This window comes from Lepisma saccharinum, chromosome 29, assembly GCF_977018435.1.
Source record: "Lepisma saccharinum chromosome 29, izLepSacc3.1, whole genome shotgun sequence".
Taxonomy (NCBI): Eukaryota; Metazoa; Arthropoda; class Insecta; order Zygentoma; family Lepismatidae; genus Lepisma; species Lepisma saccharinum.
Window position 1 is genome coordinate 39,526,310 of NC_139257.1, and position 23,920 is coordinate 39,550,229.

The following is a 23,920-nucleotide window of genomic DNA, read 5'->3' on the forward strand; positions in this document are numbered from 1 at the left end:
AAGTTTCTTATCAAACTCGGAAAATGCACCGCAGAAACTTATGGTTTGTTGAAGGAAGTGTACGGAGATGTGTGTTTATCACGCACTCAAGTATTTGAGTGATTTCAAAGGTTTAGAGAGGGACGAGAAGTGATTGCGAACGACAGGTATCCTGGATGATCTTGCCCGTCAAAAACGGAATCAAACATTGCAAACGTCAGTGAATTGATTCGAATTGTGTACCCGAAGGTCAAACTGTCAACCAACAATATTTCATTACGATGCTGACGAGCCTTCGTGGGCGAGTACGAAAACGACGACCTGATTTGTGAAAAAGCAAGTCATGGAATCTTCATCAGGACAATGTTTCTGCCCGCACGGTATTCTCAGTCAAGGCTTTATTGGACAAGTATGGGATCCCAGTGTTAGAACATCCACCCTATTCGCAGGATCTCGTTTTGTGTGACTTTTTTTTATTCCTAAAGGTCAAATCAGCACTGAAAGGAACCAGATTTAAGACCATAGAATGTGTGAAAACAAAAGCGACGGAGGTCATGGACATGGTTTCGGAAAATGATTTCCAGTACTGTCTCCAGCAATGGAAGGTTCGTATGGAGCGGTGTATCGATAGTGCAGGGGAGTACTTTGAAGGGGATAATGTTCATATTGCACAAAATAACCAATAAAAGATTTCGTAGCAACAGTCCGGTTTTTTTCTAGCCACACCTCGTAACATCAAATCTAATTGAATTACAAGGAGAAAACAGTGCACTCAACTTTATACTATGGATTGATTCATTTACTTTATTTTACTTCACTTCTTGAGCAACTTTTGGCTAATTTGCAAAGATGGGGATGGGTGATGATATGATGAAATTGATGAATGAACACTCACAGAGATCCATGCCCACACCAGGATTCGAACCTGGGACCCCCGGCATCATAGTGCGATGTGCTAACCACTCCACCACGGGGGTCTGCTTTATATTGTATGGAATGAGATCCAAATTCCTGTTTCAAGAAACTTTGATCTGAATCAGTAGAATAGATAGATAGTTCCTTGTGCAATTTTTTCATTCTTTTAACGATGTTGGTTCTGATGATACAAATAGGAAGTGTATCAAAGTTTGTCATTTGTCTTCAGTCAACTATATGCTCAGACAGGCTACTTGGAACTGGACTTAAAGTTTAAACTAATAATAATAATAATAAAAAAACAACAACAAAAAAAAAAAAACTGCTCCTGAGGGTCAGGACCTACTTACTGACTGCCAGTCCCACTATCACATGCTTTAGTGGAGGTAATCATCCAAAAAGTTATGGGTGACATGTGGTCAGCACTACGAAACCCGTCGTCGTCGGTTTCCATGACCAGGTTACGCTACTCATTCTAGTTCCCCAATTTCCTCACTATGGTGGGTGGGCGGGCCACCAGTCCCATATGTCAGGTGAAATCTCTGAAGAAAAGTTGTTATACTTTCCATAGGAAAGTTGCATCAGGATGCATCCCATAGCCTAGGCCGAAAGACTGTCACCTTACACCTCATGGTCACGGTGCAAGACAAAGTTTAAGTGAATATCTGAATAGGCTGACCAGATTCTCAAAGAAAAGCAGGACTCTTATACTTTGCTTCAGCATCAATTTAATGTTTCCAAAGCTAGTGTACATTAGTTGTATTGCATTGCTGTCTTCTTGCACAATCTCTCTATATATAAAAATGGATGTATGTGTGTGGGTGCGTATGTATGTTTGTTTGTTCCGGCATAACTCTTGAACACCTGGAGCAATTTCAACCAAACTTAGTACACGTATCACTTGCAATCTGGAAAGAATACTTTGGGGGTAAGACACCCCTAGGTCTATGCAATACCGCACAACGATAAGTGTTTCTCGGGTTGTCTAACATTCAGGCTGATATGATTTTGTGTTGCGAAAACGTGTGGAATCCATAGTTTTCATGACACTCCCAAAGTGATTCAACTCCAAGTTCATCACTTATCGGCATGGGGGGTGAGAGGGGGTGAAAAATAAAATGCCACAAATGAGCTAGATTAGTGTCGAATCCATTGTTTTCGGAGTCGCTAAGCTAATTGGTGACATTCATGATCACATTTAAAATTAGTTACATTTTACACTATAGTTAGAATTCATTATTTTCCTGTCTAATACAAGATTGGGAAAAAAAAATACCCGGGCAATGCTGGGTAATCATTAGGGGCATGCATATTTTGTTTTTGACGAAAAAACGAAATTTGAAAAACACATTGTAGTGTTAATTTTTCATGTTTTTGAAAGGTGTGAGGTGCATTTTGTGACCATGTTTTGTCACAAAATAGTGCGAAATGAACTGCAAAAAGCGAAATTAACTCTTAAACACGAAATTCGGGGTTTATTCACCGACGCGACACCTTCTGAGGTCTGAATTATCCTGAGAGTTATGCAATTCCCGGAAAATTGATTAATTCTGCTGTTAATGTTGGAGAAGCGAAAATGTACTCCTTTACACAGAAATAAACTTAATACTCTGATAACTACATAAATGTGCTGTTAGAAGTGAAATGTTAATTCTGTGGAATAAGTGTAGTTTTTAAATCAAATTTAGGATTATATTCAGAATTTTAAAACCAAAATGTATTTTTATATATCACTTTTCATCCAATTTTTCACCGCTATAACACCGATATTTTATTTTATTTACCGCTTTTGCACCCGAAATTGACTCAGTTTTTGTACCAAAATTTTGCTTTTTTATTTACCAAAAATATGTGCCTCTAGTAATCAGCTAGTGTTAAATACAATGGAAGTATTGAACAGTCCTTGTCTTGCACATAAGTACTTTCACTTTAAAATTTGTTATATTTATCACAGAAAAGATTATTTCACTTCTGTATTAAAAACAGGGACTGTCCTGGCAAAACCAAAACATCTAGTATCCTAGACCACTGCAGAATGTTGATCCACTGAGTATCAAACCTGGAATACCTAGATTTCTGCTATTGCAAAGGCGCAGATATTGTGTGAAGCATCACCAGTTAGAAAAAGGGCAATAAAAAAAAGAAGATACACACACACATACAATAAGAAATTATAAAACTACTCACACTCAGTTCCACATCTGGTGCATTATTTCTTGAACTCTGTCCTCCTGGTGCTGGCACATAACGAATTGTGTAATTCAAAACTCCACCATAAGATGTCACTTTGTCTCCTAAAAAGCGAGGAGGTAGCTGCCAGTAGTATACCTGGAAGACGAAAAAATATCAAAACTATTACATGAATGATTGTTCTAAACAATGGAAATAACTACGATATGAAGTCTACGGGATTAATTTATCCATAATTTTTCAACATTTCTAAGCATGGGACTTCTGTGTTGCAACAAAATCTATTTTTTAACCTGCCGTTACTAGCGGGTGAGCTCTGCGCTAACTTTAATTTTCAAATGCTTGTAATTCGATCTTCGTGGAAGTGTGAGAGCCAAGTTCTTGTCTACCTACCTTTCTGAGTATTCCCTTCAATAAGATACCACAATTTGAAATAAGAGTCATTTGAGTTTCAGTTGTCGGAGACACAAGAAAAAGCGAGGACGGCCCTCACCCACAAGCAACTGTATTATGGCCTGGTAATGAGTTAAAATAGATTTTATTTACTGCTTAAATAAAGTAAGTAAAGCATTAAAACGTATAATACAGTAGAGACTCGCTTATCCAACATAAACGGGCCGGCAGAACGTCAGATTAGCGAAAATGTCGTATAATAGGGAGGTGTTAAGAAGTCGTCAGCTACCTTTTGCATTGTCTCTCCCTTGCCCTGTCTCTTGATTGCCTCAAGTTTTTGTTCCATCGATAGCACAACTTTCTTTCTTTTCGTACCCCTTCTGTACTTGTGTAAATTTCAACTTTTAAACACCACAACAACGTTTGTCAAATTAACACACAGCCTCGACACATACGCATGTAAGAGACAATAAACCAATCCGCATACAATGATAATCTGCACTGCACTGAGTAGCGAATGAACAGACACATGAGTCAGTGTAGGCAGGAATGCCACATGGTAGTCGGGAGAAACTAAAAATAGACTACGCTCGCTCGCTACTTGCAGTTCTTGTTGCCGATTAATGATTTTTTTTTCCGGTGGTATGTCTGATAATACGGAATGTCAGATAAGCGAAGGTTGGATAAACGACACACTACTGTATTCATACACAATGTATACATATATTGTATAAACTTCCCGAACTGAATCAAATTTAGCAAACAAAATCTTTACAAATATGAAAGTACATGGGGTGAGAGCCACGCTCACCCATGAGTAACAGCGTGACAGATCCGACCCAGAGTTTTATGGACTCATCCCTTGTATAACTTGTGTTCTTGATGCTTATGCTCTTGTTTTACATAATTAACTCTCGAGAACTGGCCCACGGGAAGGTTGGACCTGATGCTACAATTAAGTCAAATCAATCATTGTATGGGTATCCTAGAGCCCTAGTACGGATACTATATACTTACATCGGGGCTTCTGGTTGAGAAGTCTTGGTATACAATCTGTCTTGTAAGAGGATTTAGTTCAATGCCATCAGATATTGAAACTTCTCTGTTGGATGCTTCTACCAGCTTGAAGTCATGAATCGAACTCCCAAAAGCTACAGACACCTGCAACAAAAAAAGTGTTATTACAATTGGCATTTATTCTACTAACAAATGCACATGGAAAAGATCATCTACTATAATTCAGTGGCCAGTTATGGGAAGATTAAAACAGTTAACAATTATGTATTTAAACTTTAATGTGGTGCTTAACCACTCTATTGGTTAGCCATATGTATTTACATTGGATTCTACAAGGCCTTAACATTTCTACAATTCTTAACAGATGTAATACTTACAGTGTTCTCCATACTCACCTTATATATTACATTAAAACCTTAAAACTCCAATAGAAATTGTAGGGCAGACTGTATACAGCTCAAACTTACATGATATATCAACTGTTATTTACTAAAACACTTCAAGGCTGGAATATTAATCACGTGAACTTCAAAATGGCATTTTTGTTATTTTAAAGATGGCACCTCCTCTACACACTTGCACCAGTGAAGAGGAGCAATTTCTTGCCCTCTGTCAGCCTAAAACTTAAGATATTTCTCGCCTAATGTAAATTCAATATCTCTGTGCATGTTTACGACACCAGCAAGTTTACTAATAGAGGAAAAAATTCCACAATGGCTCATAAGTGACTGCACGTGGACATCAAAGACTTAATGCTGCAAACTTGTGAAATCCTATTTACAGATAGATATCCACTAGATAAGAAAAAGAGAGAGAGAGAATGAATGAATGAATCAATTTCAAAATATTTTCAAGATATATATTAATGGCTACTTCTGTTTGAATTCATTAGTTTCCTCCCTTGGTGATTATCTCAGCTTCATATTTAGGCACATCTCTGATTTTTATCATCAGAATGCAGTGATAACAAGAAAACAGGAAGTTTTGACTTGGCAACAATTGGTTTTCACAGAATTCTACAACATACAAACAATAAAAAAATTACCTGCTCACGGTACCAGTTAGAACTTGTGCACTGATTCGTAATTCCCATGCAGAAACAGCTAATGCATCCGAACTGATTGTTCTCGTCCAAGTAGAATGAATTTGGCTTACATTGATTACATGTCGGACCAGTGGCATAATCCTGTAATGAATAGACAGCAGTATTTACGATAGAGGCTGAAATGACAATCTTTCTGTGTAGGATCACACAGATTTTTACTTTACGATTCAGAGAAGGGCAATCATAAAACAGAAAAATCACATGAATTTTTAGGATCTTTTGAATGAAACACCCCAATAACAAAATTTATAATTAATTTTATTTTCATCCCAAAGGCAAAACAACTATAATTGTCGAAAGAGCATAGGTTAAAATTTATTTACATAACATGTTCAAGTATCCACCATGTCTGTTCAACACATTCAGTATTCAAATAACATGTCAAAAAGTAAAAAACCTGTCACAGAGAAGGTGAGACAGATTTTTTCCTGGCTTGGCAATACTGCCTATGGTTTCGTTACTAGACGTGTCGTGTAGGATGACTCATTCTGTTTCCGTAGCAATGTCACATGTTGCGAAACCACGTTAGTGAGCAGCTGTGTTGATTTACGTGGAACGTGTTTCATTTTTACCTCCAGGTTTTTGTGTACCACATTACTTTTCGCGATGAGTATTCAAGATGAACAGCGACATGGCATAAAATTTTTTTGGCGCTTAGGGAAAAGTGCTGTGGAAACATGTGCAATGTTTCAACAGGCATATGCCGATCAAGACAGACTGAGTAGAGCCACAGTATTACCAAGGAGTCATTGAGACTCTGTGCCAGCACGTAGCAAAAAAGAGGCCACATTTGAAGAACTCCTTCATATTGCAACACAATAACTCACGCCCGCATACTGCGCAGGCTTTTCAGGATTACGCGACGAAGAGAAAAATAGAAATATATCCACATCCAGCATACAGGCTGGACATTGCACCCTGCGACTTTTGGCTATTTCCACTTTTAAAGGCCGCTTTATGTGGTCGTCATTTCATGACGAACAAAGAAGTGATCACCGCAGCGCAAGTTTTCTTCAGTTCACTACCTGACGATGAACTTTCACATTAACAAAGTGGCAGGAGCATATGGACGCTTGCTTAGCTGTCAATGGTGTCTATTTTGAAAAAGATGTACGTCTACTCGATATGGCTGATTCTGCATAAAAATTTTGTGGTTTGTAATTTTTTTTGTTTCATTTTAATGATTCTTGGAGGGGTCCATGTACATGCTTGTCTTTTAATTGCTACGCAGTCACGACTTTTTGACCTATTGCGCTCATTTTGGTCTCAATCGGCAGCTAATGAACCAAATTTTCACCCTAGTACATTTGCTAGACAATGGAGGTCGCTGTTTTCCTATACAGGAATTAAGTCTCACCTTCTCTGCGACAGCCTTTGTACATTCAGAGTTTCATGGTTGACAGGTCCACCTTCAGTGTCAGTTTGCCTAGTGTCCTTAGTGCTTGTTTAAATACTTCTTGCTGCTTTAAAAAATGCCAACTGACAATAAACATCATCACTGCACCAAAGGTTGTCCAGCATAGCACACATCAGGTTGCTGTTCGATCAAGTTGGAAAATCAAATACGAAGGCAACATTTTCTTTTCCAACGTTTCTCAATGCCTGACACACACGGATATTACAGGAACATGGGTAGATCTTGCTGCAAAATACACCACACTGCTGTCACCAACATGTCAGTCCTAACTGATATCACCACAAAGAATTCTTTCACATACTCTTGACGACAGTTTGACACACTTTTGCAACATGGAACGTGTGTTCTAGCTGTTAGTTGTTTTGGGGTGACCTTCCACATCACCTATCTCATCTTGTGTGTATGCACAAGTTTTGTGTTTGAACTTTCACTGAAAAGGACTGTGATTGCTGACTTGAACTCAATAAACCAAGTGATGACATTATTTTTCTGTTTAACAGACAACTTTGTTGCCTTTTTCTGATGGTTTTATATATTGATGCGTTCACTTGTTTCATTCCACAATATATATAAAACTTGTTAAAAATTTTGAACCATGCTCTTTCGACAAATGTAGTTGCTTTGCCTGTGGGATTAAAATAAAATTAATAATGAATTTTTGTTATCAGGGCATTTCATTTGAAAGACACTGTACTAATTCAAACTGTACATTTTCTTTGAAGTGACTAAATTTCTTATTACTCAATGTCTTAACACAATTTTACATGTAATACTGAGTGATAATAAAATTTAATTACTTCGAGGAAAAAGTATAGTTTTAAGTAGTGCTACTGTGAATGTCACAACACAGACAATCTGCAAACAATTATATCACCTGTATTGCAGTACAATGATGATGAATGTTCTTTCTTCGCATGACTAGATGGAGAGAGAAATTTTTTTAAAGATTTAATCACAAAGAAAAAATCATCCTAATACTATTTTTTTCTAAAAAGCTGAAAGTAAAAAATGGCAATGTAAAACAAAAAGCAGCAAACATCACACCACATATTGAGAACTGACAGCACATACATTTATGCAATTTAGGTCTGAAACTATCTAACACCCAACTTACAAAGGAGCACTTACCACGAAAGATATATGAAAGCGTGAAAAGAAACCAGTTAAACAAATTAACACCGATTACTTTATGCCAATTATACAGGGTTAGCCTAAAAGAAATAGACAGTTCAAACGCATTACAAATTGAAATTTGTTTGTTACATCAGAAAGCATTTAGTACTGTTGTATAGAGACCTCCGCGTATCATTTGTCTTCGTAACGTCAGCATCACGTGAGCACCCTTGACGTAAGTTGAGCAGTATGGCCGCTAGCCAGGTGCAGAAGGCTTTCTGCATGATTGAATTTACAAAAACAAATTCTGTTACTGCCGTACAGCATCGTTTTAGAACAAGGTATGGCAAGCAACCACCCACAAGGCAGTCAATCTACGATCGGAGAAAGAAATTTGAGGAAACTGGCTGTCTGTGCAAGGGTCCTGGTAGAGAAGAACTGGACTATAGCATTGATATATGTCATGTTACAAAAGGGTCACGCATAGAATACTTGTAACTTACCAATGTAAACTTCAGGGTGTACGCTTCAAACCATGTAATTATTTCAGCCCTATTATTGAAACTCTTTTCTGTAAAACTTTCAAAGTGTCGATTTCTTTTAGGCCAACCATGTATTCTTCTAAATTCAAATTTTGTTACAGGAGATAATTTTGAACAGTAGGGTGAACAGAAAGACAAGATTTTTAACACACTGAACCAATGCCAATACATCAACATCGTAACACTTTCACATTGTCCAGAATATTTCCAAATGTTACTATATAAGTATTCCAGTCGAGGAATATTATATCAATCTAGCAGAATTTTACGAGTTCCCATGTATGATAATTACCATAGCACAATAGCTATAAATCAACAAAGGTATTCATTTTCAACAAAATACCAGTGCAAAATAAATTAGATTGTGAAATTGTCACATAAGATTTTGCAAATTCCACAACACACCCGTACCATGAAAAAGTATTGACTGGTATGAATGAAGTAATTCACAGAAATACTTTCTGATAGCAATACATCAATATTATTCAGCCAACAATTTGTTTTAAAAACAGATTATTTTAATCTAATTTTACAAAAATTCTGGTTACGAAAAAATAGAACACCTACAATAGAGTGTAATGGCATTCCACATGGATTTTTTCATTCTAATCTGTAAGAATAGTTTAACTTAATACGATCAAAAACATTTACTATTTCTGTATTTATAAAATCTTGAAACTATAGGTCATAAATCAGAAAATATTATTTTAATAAGTACCGTAAATGAAAAAAATGTGATCCTAATCTGCACATTCACTCACGATTGATCACAAAAATAAAAGTTTTGTATACAATCAAGCATAATTGCCTATAGATTAATCTTGAGTTAATATGAATAAATCGGTCTCCTTACTACATAATAAGTTACTGGTATGCAAGATGTTAAATGGGAAAAATCATAGATGAGGAACAACAGGAGCATAAATTTGTGTCCAGAACAAAATACTAACCTTGCAGAAGCACTGCCCTGTGACTGGATCTGCACGTGGTGATTCACTTCCATACGGGTCACACTGACCTGGAACAAAATAAAACATGTAGCATGTAAACAAAAAGCAATTTTCCCCACGAAATACACATAAGTATTGTCCAAATCAAAGATTAATTCCAACTGAAACCTTCTGATACCAATACCAATCAGCACTGGTCTCTAGAAAGTATTGTCCAAATCAAAAATATTAATTCCAAATGAAACTTTCTTCATAATTGCGGAAAGAGGGAGGCAAGTAGTATATAGATACAGAGAAACGTCTTTTGTTTGTGGTTCTTTGGCTGCCTCTAGGTGTGCTGTTGTTAACTGTATGACTGCATCTATGCTGTCTGTTATTTTCTGGTGATAACTGTTGTAGTAGGAGAATCTAAGTGTGGTGCGAGCTGAACATCGATAGCAGACAGGCACACCATACTTAGATTCTCCTACTACAACAGTTCTCACCAGGAGATAGCAGACAACATGGATGCAGACGTACAGTTAACAACAGCCAGGGGCGCCGACTTGTCAAAATTATTGGTGAGGCTCTGTTCACTGAAATGAATGAATGAATTACTCACTCCCTCCCTTTTTTAAAAATAAAAATTACGTCTTCGTATAGCAGTTTTTAAGCAGCTATTATATTCCTCATGCAAATGAAATGTAACAAGAAAAACGTGTCTCTGCTCATTTGTTTTTTAGATAACAATTAACATTTTTATTTAAAATTAGGCTACGTATTTACATTAAGAGGCCAACATAACAGTTTTATGCCAGCCTCGGTAGCCGAGCTTGTTGGGTGGTCGGCTCAACTCGCTTTGATCCGGAGGTCTCGGGTTCAAGTCGCGGCGAGGGCATGGGTGTGTTTTAATGTCCGCAACAGACTTGTAAAGAAAGGACATGTGACGGGTACAAACAACCTTAGTGTTGACGTACCCATAAAAAAATATTTACAATATTTACAATATTTAACAGTTTTATTTAATTATTTACATAAATTCTAACACAAATCGCAGGCAATTAGTTTTACTTTTTTGTTCTTGCTACAATATTTTACTTTTTAAATTTAGTTTTGCAATAATAAATAAACACATAGCACGCGATGCTTTAGCAATAATGCCTTTGATCATAGCCGTTCCCGCTTTCGCAATACAGACTTTTCATAAGCTTTCCTTGAGTACTTTACTGCAAGCCAGTGTTAAATAAACTCAAAGACTTTAGAATTATTTTCCCCTTATTCTCTGGACTAGAGGAAGAGATTTCGAGGATAACTAAATATCGTACATATCAATACTGCCTGAAAGTCGTGTTTACGAACTCAAATTGTTCAGAATTCACTAAAATTTGATGATCTAGAACATTTCAAATGCATATTTAAAGTTAAGTTCATGTTTCACAATTCAGAGTAAACTTTACAAGAGAAGCAAAATAATACATTAGATCCTCTTAAGCAAAATTATTTGAGGGGTTCTGCACCCACATCATTAACATTGGGGGGGGGGGGGGCTGGAGCCCCCCAAGCCCCATGGAGTCGGTGCCTATGACAACAGCGCACCTAGCGGCAGCCAGAGAACTATAAACAAAAGACGCATGCCAAGCAACAGTACAGCAAGTTCCAACGAGGATGGTGGCACTGGCCACTGAAATTATTAAAATGAGGAATCAAAAACAGTTTTGCGGATAAAGTGAAACTTTCTGATACCAATACCAATCATCAGTAATATCAATACATTGGTATCAGCATTGGCTTAATCCTAGATTCAACCCTCTCGAGTTTCAAATGTATCCATCAGAATTGGTTAAAATTTAAATATTGGCCCGACAAAATTATGAAACATTAGAAAAAAATTGTTTTAATGCCAAAAAAGCAGTTTGGATGTATATTATTAATGTAGAACATAATATTTCTCAGTAAGTTCAGTATTTATAGAATAATATGAAAGATTCATTATTTTATATCAGGGAGGAATCAGTATGAGATTTCTTCTGATACCAATAAACTACAAACATAAAATTAACCAATATTAATAACCGATATTCACCCAATGAGATATAAAATTGCAAATGTTTCTTGAAGAATATGAATAGTCCATTTTGCATATTTAATCACAATATATAAATAATATGTGTTTATATCTACAAAAGAGATAACTAAAAAGTACACGGTGTAACAGATCTTTGGTCTCGAGATGGCTTTTCACAGGGTTACACTGGGTCTGTGCTGCTGTTTTCTGGCTTTTGAGACTGGATTGATTTCAAGTAGTTCCCAAAATGTCCTCCTGATGATGGATCAACCCCGACATTTTGTAGATCACACCAGGGATCAAACCTAGGACCACTAACACCAAAAGAGCGCTAACCATTCAGCAGTGCAGCTCAAAAGTAATAACAAAAATGGAACAACTTTACATTAAATTACAGGCTCTTGCTCTTATCGGGTCAGTAAACTTATCAATAATTTTTACCAATGCCTGTTATTATTATTATACATACAGAAAGAGTTTAGATTAATCTGCCTCCTCCCTATGGTATATACTTTTAAAAAAAAACTGTTGAAAAAAAGACTACCATTTTTGAATTTCCACAATTGAACATATAAACTTGAGATACCTCTCACGCACGAATCTCCTGCTATCAGTGGATTCCCAGTGTAGCCACTGTCACACTGCTCGCATCGACGTCCTACATAACCAGGAGGGCAGTTGCAGGTAACTTGGCCATCTGAATCCAAATAGCATGTTCTTCCAAATCTATTGAAAGAAAGAATAAATAATAGTTTTTCTTGTATGTACGCATTGCTTGCATTGTAGAATTATAATATCAAATAAATATCAAAATAGAAATAAATGTCTGATAAAGGGAGTGTGTGTTCTCCTGAAATGTTGCAACAAAAAACTGTTTTCTTATGCCTGTAATAATTGTAAACTACAACAAAATAATGAAAGAATACATTACTCACCAAATTATGTAATTAAATAGATTTTAAAACTATTACATTACTATCAAAAATGTTGATCTAGTACTATACTTTCAATTACTGGGGGGAAACGTGAGACTAATGTAGCTATTTTCAAATTTACATTAAACAAATCATTCATTGGCTACTATTGTAGGCTTCTAATAGTGTAAACATTATGCTGAGATTTGAGGAAGCTGGTATTAAACACCATTGTCTTTTTCTTGAACTAGAAGGTTCAAATTAGAATATACTTTGACACAAGTAATTATAACATACATATTGTTCTAAAGTTTCCAAGTGTAATCAATAGTAATTTTATGAATTCTCTCTCGTTGAAATTAGCAACCACTGTAGAAGAGGTTGATTTAAATCAGGTGATTTAAGAAAAAAAACGATTATCAATCACTTCAAAGAAATAATTTACTGAAGGATTTTGTAGATCTCAAGAATCACTTTTGGTGAAAGTACAATACATTAATCTCATATTTATTGAATGGTATTTATTAGGCTCTAAGAAAGGAAAAGAAAGGAAACAAAATATATGTACTGATGGGGTGAAGCTCATATGAAAGAAAATGTAAGATCTAAAACACTTACATATCTCTTCATTTAAAATTCAATAACTTTTGTAGGCAAAAATAGCAATCTTTTTGTATAGAAAAATATACAAAATACTAATCATGTTAAGCTGTAAATAGTGTCATTATCATTAAACTGTAAATAAACATTAAACAATCATTAAAAAAATTGCCAAAATTCAGCTACAAAAAATATTTTAAGTTACAATTATATAGTACATCCACAATGTAATTTTCATTGGAAGAAAAGTTACTGAAATTTTTATAGTTTCAATAACACACTCGACAAACATTTCCATAGTAGGTTCATATACAGTATCAAACAGAAAAATGAATTCACAGGAGCATTTACTAGAAAAAGCTTCTCTATACATAAAAAAAAAACATGTAACTATATGTATGGTGACAAAAAAACTCTCAATGCAAGGGATCCCCTCAGTCTTACATACTTTTTTCATTCATACTAGATAATAGAGATGGGACCAATTAATCGGTTCTCTATCAGTATCGGCCGATATAGGCATATCGATGTATCAGTTTATCGGTAAAATTACCGATTATTTTACCGATCCAATATATCGATAAATATTTGATAATTTAGTGCAAAATCCTGTCATTTTGTTGTAATTTTTATGAATAATCTCCATGCCCTACTCTCTAAACGGTAAATGTCTAAATATGCAATTTCTTTTTCACTAGTCACCTTGAAATACAAATTTATTAAGGTCAGTGACCATTCTTCAAGGACCATTTCTAATTTTATATCGGATCGGTAAATTTTATATCGGTACTTCATCGGTATCGGCCAAAATTTCATATTGGCCCATCCCTAATAGATACTAATGGGTTTACTATGCCACTCGGTAACATAAATGTTCCTGCTTTTGTCCAACGTCCCCCTGTTGTAACTTTCTTATCCATGGAATATCAATCTCAATTTTTTTAGCAGGTAGCTCTTGTAGAGTACTCTTTATGCTGTAAATACCAAATTTTTATTAGGTCTCCCAAAAATTAAAAACTAGCATTTTCAAAGAGCTAGCTATAACTCAAAGAAGAAACCTGAAACAGAGCTTAAATATTTCTTGCTAAAACTTTGGAAGTATATGTTTACAGAAATCATAGCTGTTTCCCTACTAAAAAAAATTCTGAACTTCAAAATTGTGTATCACTTTTGGCCCTAACTTTTAGCCATTTGCATTAGAGAAAGTGAAAAAAGGTATAGAACATAAAATGTAGCTTGAAATGGGCTGAAAACATTTTTTTTAACCAGCTTTCTATAATTTGTCTTAGCTACCAGAATTATCACAACTCTGCAAAGAGCAAAAGCACAGCAAGTCATTAAAGAAAAATGGCAGCCATTTTCAAACGAAGTCAAGTTTTAGAAAAATAACACTTGTGTTGAAATACTCTTGCACAGGGGTTACAACACGAAGGAAATGAAAATTTTTAAAAATGGGCGTGCAATCAGTGCTGGACAATTTTCTGTGAATTGTTCAAAGTGGGAAAGCTCTCACTTTATTGATTGATTTGGTGTTTAAGTCCACTTTATGCACAGTAAGGCTAATCGGGACTGGACCTACAGTTTAAAGTGGGATCCGAACCACTATGTGCCTCCACCGGGTATCGAACCCGGGACCCATTGATTACAAGGCAACGACGCAACCACTGCACCATCAGGGAGGTCCTTAAAGAAAGCTCTCACTGAATGGAGTGGTGGCTGGCTTGTACAAAAGTAAGCAAGATGCTCAAGCTTGGAGTAACCATTCCGTGCTATGAATTACAAAGGCTGTCGCAGAGAAGGAGACAGATTTTTTTCCTGGCTTGGCAACACTGCCTATGGCTTCGGCACTAGTCGCATCGTGTAGGATGACTCATTCTGTTTCCGTAGCAAGTTGTCACATGTTGCAAAACCACGTTAGTGAGCAGATGTGTTGATTTACGTGGAACATGGTTCGTTTACCTCTCCAGGTTTTTGTGTATAACATTGCTTTTCGCGATGAGTATTCAACATGAACAGCGACATAAAATTTTTTTGGCACTTAGGGAAAAGTGCTGTGGAAACATTTGCAATATTTCAACAGGCATATGCTGATCAAGACAGACTGAGTAGAGCCACAGTGTACCGATGGCAGAAGTTGTTCGAAGATGGGTGAGAATCAGGTGCTTTGCTTCCGCATCCTGGACAAAGACCGTTCGTGATTAACGAGATGCTAGTGAATACTGTTGTAGCAATTATTCGTGATGATAGGCTTTTAAGGATTACGCGACAAAGAGAAAAATATAAATTTTCCTGCATACAGCATACAGCCCGCACCTTGCACCCTGCGACTTTTGGCTATTTCCATTTTTAAAGGCTGTATGGTCGTCATTTCATGATGAATAAAGTGATCACCGCAGCGCAAGTTTTCTTCAGTTCGCTACCTGACGACAAATTTTGAAAGACATTCACAAAGTGGCAGGAATGTATGGATGCTTGCTTAGCTGTCAATGGTGCCTATTTTGAAAAAAAGATGTACGTCTACTCGATATGGCTGATTCTGAATAAAAATTTTGTGGTTTGTAATTTTTTTTGTTTCATTTTAATGATTCTTGGAGGGGTCCATGTACATGCTTGTCTTTTAACTGCTACGCAGGAACGACTTTTTGACCTATTGCGCTCATTTTGGTCTAATGAACCAAATTTTCACCCTAGTACATTTTCTATCCAATGGAGGTCGCTGTTTTCCTATACAGGAATTAGTCTCTAATTCTCTGCGACAGCCTTTGTATAAATATGATTTATACTTCTGGTTCACATATACTCACTGGTTAGATGGATTTGTAAGAGGGCATGGGCAGACTTGGCATGGAATATTTCTGCTTGGATCTCCATAGTAACCTGCTGAACAAGGTTCTTCACCTCGAGTGCACAGTCCTAGCCATGGTCCTGATTGCCTTCTTGTGTATCCTGGTGCACATCTCTGTAAAGTTCAACGTTCGAGTGAAAATTTACAGAAGCAGAAAAGTAATAAAAACATCTGAGTAGATATACTCGGGATAAATTAATTGTAATATGTGAATAGTGTGGCAAATACAAACTGACTTCCATGGCGTATTACTGGACTGGCTAAACAGTGACATCTCTAGCAGCCGATGTCCTGGATGTATATTTCCAAACAAAACTTTCAACCTGCTTGCTCCTACCCTTTTGCATTGAAAATGTACTGGAAAGGGATAACTTTTGTGACAGTGACACAGTTACCATGCGAGGTGAGGTGTATTGCACATCAGTGTAAAGATTAGATTCTGTTGAATATATACATATTTTACTAATTACTTGCAGATGAGGGGTTAATTAAGAAATAACATAAGAAAATCTGATATTTTTTTAGGAAATGCATGGAAAATTGAAGCCCTCAGAACACTGGCAGTTTAGACCATACTTTAAAAAAATATATATGAAAATATCTTGCATGGTGAAAACTGATTGTAGAATGTTATCGTTTGTTACTGTGACAGCAGTTAGGAAGAAAAAAATACTGATTTCTATTGGTGTAAAGACTATATTGATGTCCCTGTAGTAAATTGTTGACATGTTTCTTGAAAAACTACTTGATTTTCTTAAGTTATTTCTTCACTAACCCTTTATCCATGAAAAAATTAGTAAAATAACCAGGAATTCCCCAGAATCTAGTCTCTCCATTGAAGTATGAAACGCATCATTTTCCTGTTTCCTAACTGCTGTCACTGTAATAAAAGTCACACCTTCATAATAATTTTGCAATGTCGAAGCTTAGGGGCTTTGACCTGTGAAACTTTTGTTTGGAAACATACATGTGGGACACTGGCTCTGGTGACGACATGCTTAGGAAGTCCATTGGATAGCTTTGCAATGTGTGAGCAAATTACAAGTGCATGCATATATAACTAACTAGAGATTAGCTCCTTAACTTGTGAGCAAATTACAAGTGCATGCATATATAACTAGAGATTAGCTCCTTAACTTGTGAGCAAATTACAAGTGCATGCATATATAACTAACTAGAGATTAGCTCCTTAACTTGTGAGCAAATTACAAGTGCATGCATATATAACTAACTAGAGATTAGCTCCTTAACTTTTGAGCACATTACAAGTGCATGCATATATAACTAACTAGAGATTAGCTCCTTAACTTGTGAGCAAATTACAAGTGCATGCATATATAACTAACTAGAGATTAGCTCCTTAACTTGTGAGCAAATTACAAGTGCATGCATATATAACTAACTAGAGATTAGCTCCTTAACTTTTGAGCACATAACAAGTGCATGCATATATAACTAACTAGAGATTAGCTCCTTAACTGCAAGTTTACTTGCCGTTATATGTCAAGCCCCAATGCTTGCATGGTTAGCATAGTGTGTTAGTTTCATTGTGTTTGTGTCTGTTTCATCAATTCACCATTCATCACAAATAACAAAGAGGCAGAAAAGTGATGCATAAGAACAGAAACAGAAATAAATATACTAAGAGTTACATCAAACACTTCCTCTCATCATTCATAACTAGATGTTATGAAGCTACACTGTTAAGTCTGCCACTAGATAAACCCAATTATCCAGTTGAGATAGTGGTATACAATGAAACAATTCAAGAAATTTTCGTTCATATAATATTAAAAGTAGGTTGAGTTTTGGAACTGTCTTTTAAAAGTCACAATATAATTTGAAGTTCTAATAAATTTCATACGTTGTAAAATAGTCCTAGATCACTTAGTACATACTTTTGAAGTGATTGCTTACACTAGTGTGGATAAGAGTTTCAAAATTAAATTGAAAGAAATGTTTCTACAGGAACAGCAGCAGAACAGTAGCACATACTAGCAGTAAACTGGCACTCAACAAATGACAAAACACTCATATTCTATAATCGTAACAATTGGAATTTTATTAATATCTTTAAATTATTATTATTTACTTAAATGCAACCTTATGTTAACATTCACATTTATATTTTTTCTCTTCACATTTGTATTTTTTTTTATAAATATTTTCTTGTTCTTTCACATTTAAATTATATTATGACTAATACAGCGCGTCCATTTCGATCTTCAGCCGAGAGATCGGGAGAAGCGTGGCGTGCGGCGCTGGCGAAGATGCCGACATTTGTGGCCTGTAATGCCTGCTTATTTTTATGGACATATGCAGATATTTATATAAATATTGCAAAACTAGCACTAACCTGTGTTATAATTTATCATCTGTAATTCATCCAAGTTCTGCCCTTACATACACAAAAAAATACGCTTTAGAAACGATGTTAAGAGCCACAGATAATAAAACATTTTAATCATAGTTTTGACCAGTAACGTCCTGCTTAAGTTTATATCCTTGAAAGAGTTTTGTGTCGATGGGGATCGTTTGGATGTTTCGAATGTGCAACACTGTATCAAGATTACGCTGCAGACGAAACCGTTAAAAGTCAATGTTGTTCGTGAGCTTCCTTGCAATCCGAAATCTCCGAGCTCGAGTTTTTTGTTCCTTCGCGACAGAGCTGTGAATATAGTGGCGAGCAGATGTAAACCAAGAGCGTGTTAATTTCGTACTGTGCTCAAGAGTGTTATTATTGGTTACTTGCCATTCCTTGTTTGTGTTATTGCAGTGTGTATGTGTGTTGTGTCAGTAAGAGGATTGGAATGCCAGCCGCAAGGTTCACGTTACGAGGGGGACTGATAAGTTCTCGGCTCGACCCAGAAGGACTTTAGCTACAGGCACGAAAGTTTCAGGCTATTCAATGTATTCTCCCCGAAAGTCTACACACTTGGCACTTGGTGGATATCAGTTTGAGCAACTCTTATAACACAGGTTAGTGCTCGTTTTGCAATATTTATATAAATGTCTGCATATGTCCATAAAAATAAGCAGGCATTACAGGCCGCAAATGTCGGCATGTCCGTCAGCACCACCCGCCACGCTTCTCCCGATCTCTCGGCTGAAGATCGAAATGGATGCACGGTATTACTGAAATGAGAATATTCGTAATTGTAGGCAAAGTGAATTTTTTAAAAAAAATTTAAAATTTTTATTTCTCTTTAGTGTAATCAATTATTCCATCTGTACTCATATATTATCATATTATATTATATATACTTATATTTTCTTATGTAGCTCATGACAAGGATTAGGTGGTAGAGCAGCCTACGGGTGAACCTCACCCACTAAATAAAGGAATTATTATTATTATTATTATTATTATAAGTCTGGTGTTGTTAAACTATTACAAAAGCAACCCTCCTGTATTCTGTTGAACAGTGCCGACACTTGAAAAATGATCATACAAGTTCAAGAATCTGATTAATTTAGTGTTGTTCACTTTATGCACAGTAGGGCTAATCGAGACTGGACCTACAGTTTAAAGTGGGATCCAAACCATTATGGTTCAAGAATTTGCTGAACCTTAGAACTAATGATAATACTTGGAAGGAAAAATATAACAAACCTCGCATGACAACCCTGTGTATCCTGCTGGACATCTACATTCTTCAACATATGTTGCCTGACCTTGTCCTGTATTTGAAACTGTAGCAGAATCCATTCTTATGTTGCTGATTGTAGTATCAATAGGTCCATCTACATACTGAGTCCTGTCAAAGACACAAACATAAAATGCTGATTCCCAGACACTCAAAGAAACACACTTATATCATTTATTACAATGTGTACTAATATTTGATAATGATTCCAGTCCAATAAATTATCTTTTTGCAGTTTCAGGGAGCAGTTTTGGAAATATTGGTAAGTCACATGTATCAACAAATGACTAAGTGCAATTAGATCAAACATTTGAGGCAATTCACTTTGAAACAACTACTATATGGAAAAGCAATATTACACTCGCAGAATTCAAATTTTCCAGCCCAATGCACTTAATCCTCACATTGAGGTTCAACAATATTTGATACATGGTAAGAATTAATAGTGTTGGCAGTGGTATACTTGGGTATTGGGAAGGAGGGAGGATATTGGCATCCTTCAATCCAAGTTACAAAAGATGAAAAAGCTATTTATTACAGTTAATAACTGAAATAAAGTTGAGTTAGTGTTTTAACAGAATAACCAAAGTAGAAAATATGGTGAAATAAAATTTGTATGCATTCCATTCCACAAGGGATTCTCACATAAAATTGCCAAAATTTTTAGAAGATTTAATTTCAAAATTGTTTTTAGATCACCAAGAAGTTTGGAATGTACATGTAATGAATTCAAAATGAAAAACTCTCTACCAGATGTGGAAACCACAGGAATATATAATATAAGTTGTTCATGTTCAAAGGATTATGTAGGACAAACAGCAAGGAAAATGGCAATAAGATGGCACGAACACGATTTGGACATTTTAAATCTAAACCCAAGAACAGGTTTGTCAGCTCACATCATCAAAGAGAAGCATTTGATTAAAAAGAGAAGGATTTTAAAAAGATTGACGGGAAACATAGAGTTGAATGTCTGGGAAGCTTCGTTCATTGCAGAAGAACAATGGAATAAATTAAATAATGAAAATAGTAACATAGATCCTGTATGGAGTTTTCTTTTCCACAAATGGCGTAAGCCACCATCTTTAAAATTTAATATAACAGAAAACATCAAGAGACCTTGTGAAAACAATGATGAATTTGAATTACCTGATGATATTTGGGATTCATAATTTTAAATAAAAAAATAATGTGAAATTTTTTTTTTATCTCAAACAAAAATAAAAGTTCTTTCTTTTTTCCTTCTTTCTTTGTTTTTCTTTCCCTCTTTCATTCTTTAAAAAAGGAAGAGAGAGAGAGAGAGAGAGAGAGAAAGAGGAAAGAAAGAAAGAACGAGAGAAAAATTCAGACTGCTTCTTTTCACAGTTAAGTTGCTATATTATATAACGGATTCTTTTCGTTTCAAAAATTGCTAACCATTGTTGTAACTGTATCTTTAGTCAAAATGAAAATAAATGTCTGATGAAGGGAGCGTGTGTTCTCCCGAAATGTCACAACGAAAAACTGTCTTCTTGTGCTTGTAATAACCGTAAACTACAGGAAAATAATTCTACAATGCAATCAATGCGTACATACAAGAAAAACTAGAAAATATGACTGAAATACAGGTTACAGGAATCTGGTTATGTTTAATCCAAATAATAAATAGTTCTGCAGTTTTAAAAATTTCAGAAATGAGTATTTTTAACCCCCAGTGGTCTAGTCGGTAGTGTGTCTGGCTGCCATACAGGAGACCCGAGTTCAATTCCCAGGGTAGGTGATCTAAAGCTAGCCTCAAATCAATGGGTACCTGGGGGCAACCCTGGGGGTGGGGGGAAGATGGGCAGAGCACGGTGCTATATGCACGGGATACTTTTTTTTATTATTATTTTACTTTTGTGAGAGGTAACACACCATACATTACCACAATTTCCCATTAACTTTCAGATTTATCCGTGATCAAGGTGTGTAAAGGTTAATAACAAAATATAATAATGCACTAACTGTATCAAATGTAAATAAAATAATGAAAAGCACTTGTGTTGAATTTACACTCATCTGGTGCAAGAGTATGAAAGTTTTCCCAATAATATATTAACAGTTGGGCTGAAAAGTTCGTAGGCTAACATAGTAAAAAATATTTTTTTGACAAAATTCGATTTTATTATTCAATATAGTTGCCTTCGAGGGCGATACAACGATTATAGCGGTCATACAATTTTTCGATGCCATTTTTATAGTTCGATTTCTCTTTAGCCTCAAAATAGGCCTCAGTTTCGGCGATTACCTCTTCATCAGTGCTAAATTTCTTTCCAGCGAGCATTCTTTTAAGGTCTGCAAACAGGAAAAAGTCACTGGGGGCCAGATCTGGAGAATATGGTGGATGGGGAAGCAATTTGTAGTCTAATTCATATAATTTTGCCATCGTTTTCATTGATTTGTGACACGGTGCATTGTCTTGATGAAACAGCACTTTTTTCTTCTTCAAATGGGGCCGTTTTTTTCGTGATTTCATCCTTTAAACGCTCCAACAACGCTATGTAATAATCGCTGTTGATGGTCTGGCCCTTTTTGAGGTAATCGATGAATATAATACCATGCGCATCCCAGAATACTGATGCCATAACCTTGCCAGCCGACTGTTCCGTCTTTCCACGCTTTGGATTCGGTTCATCACGTGCAGTCCACTCGGCTGACTGTCGATTGGACTCTGGAGTGTAGTTATGGAGCCATGTTTCATCCATTGTAATATATCGACGGAAAAATTCGTGTTTATTACTGTTGAATATCGCTAAACATTGCTCCGAATCATCAAAACGTTGTTGCTTTTGATCGATTGTGAGCACGCGCGGCACCCATTTTGCACACAGCTTTCGCATGTTCAAATATTCATCCACAATATGTCCAACACGTTCCTTTGATATTTTTAAAGTCTCAGCTATCTCGATCAACTTCACTTTACGATCATTTAAAATTATTTTGTGGACTTTTTTTATGTTTTCGTCGGTAACAGCCTCTTTGGGGCGTCCACTGCGTGCATCGTCTTCGATGCTCATTTCGCCTCGTTTAAATTTAGCAAACCACTTCTCAACGGTTGATTTTCCTGGTGCAGAGTCCGAATAATGTTTATCAAGCCAAGCCATGGCTTCAACAGTATTTTTTTTTCGCCAAAAAGCAATGCTTTATTAACACACGAAATTCTTTTTTATCCATTTTTTCACAATAACAAAAGCTGCTTCACTCACAATGCTATATCTCACGAACTAATTATCCGGCAGCTGTGAAATTTATACACGTATCTTTTGAAGGTTGGTACTAAGTAAAAATCACATGGATTTAATTCTAGTAACGCCATCTATGAGTCAGCCTACGAACTTTTCAGCCCAACTGTTACTATTACTACTACTACTACTAATTATAACAATAATAAATTTTTAATATAATGGGTTTATTTTTATTATTTACAATACAATAATAATAATTTATTGTTATTGTTTCAGCTATTCATCTTATCAACAGGCGGACTCCCTCCGCCTACAAAAAATTCTGGTGATGCATCTGGTTGGATCAGCTTAGCTCTACATAGCTTAGTTGTAACAAGTATGTTAAGTAATGCAAATACTTAAAACATTTTGGGACAATTTTAAATTACTACAATGTTCCATTGATAAAACCTGAATCAGAACCAGTATGAAAGTGAGATAGTTTCCAGTACGCCTAGACTTATTCAGAATTCTCAGTCGGGTGTGGGAAGGGGTGGTTGAAGAAGTGCTCAGAGAGAGAGAGGGGGAAGGGAATGGGTGATGCTCTCTCTCTCTCTCTCTCTCCCATTTCTTCCCCTACAGAAAGAAAGAAAAGGGACCCACCCAACCTGCTCTTCCCTCCTCCTTCTCTCTCTCTCTCTGTCAGGGCCAAGGCTGGGTGCTAGGAAAGAGAGCAGCGATGCAAAAGAGAGAGGGAGAGAGTGAGAGAGAGAGAGGGAAAGAGAAAAGAGAGGGGGGAAAAGAGAGAGAACACAGAGAGAGGAAAGCGGAGTTTAAAGGGAGACAGGGAAGGGAGCAGCCCCCCCTCGCCCACTGTCCCTCCACCTAGAGAGAGAGCGAGAGAGATCCCTACATCCCCCTCTTTCCTCTCTCCTCCCTCCTCTGGGGGATGGGGGTGCCTTCTCTCTTTCTCTCAATGAAGGAAGAGAAAGGAAAAATCCCTTGTCCCCTGTCAACTTCGCTCTCCACCGCCCTCACCCTCCCTTCCGACTTCTTCCTTTTCTTCT

General features: G+C 36.3%; 1 protein-coding gene across 19 annotated transcripts in view; it reads right to left on the reverse strand.

The window, feature by feature from the left end:
• The window catches only part of trol (terribly reduced optic lobes), a 1,072,318-nt gene that overhangs the window by 176,776 nt on the left and 871,622 nt on the right, over positions 1-23,920 (reverse strand). For all 19 annotated transcript variants that reach the window (XM_083114888.1, XM_083114893.1, XM_083114886.1 and 16 more), the window contains 7 exons: positions 19,638-19,782; positions 15,984-16,138; positions 12,252-12,391; positions 9,622-9,689; positions 5,540-5,680; positions 4,495-4,638; positions 3,082-3,222 (listed from right to left, as the gene is read on the reverse strand). In XM_083114888.1, coding sequence (XP_082971014.1) covers positions 3,082-3,222; positions 4,495-4,638; positions 5,540-5,680; positions 9,622-9,689; positions 12,252-12,391; positions 15,984-16,138; positions 19,638-19,782 — 934 coding nt within the window. The remainder of the gene's footprint in view (positions 1-3,081; positions 3,223-4,494; positions 4,639-5,539; positions 5,681-9,621; positions 9,690-12,251; positions 12,392-15,983; positions 16,139-19,637; positions 19,783-23,920) is intronic.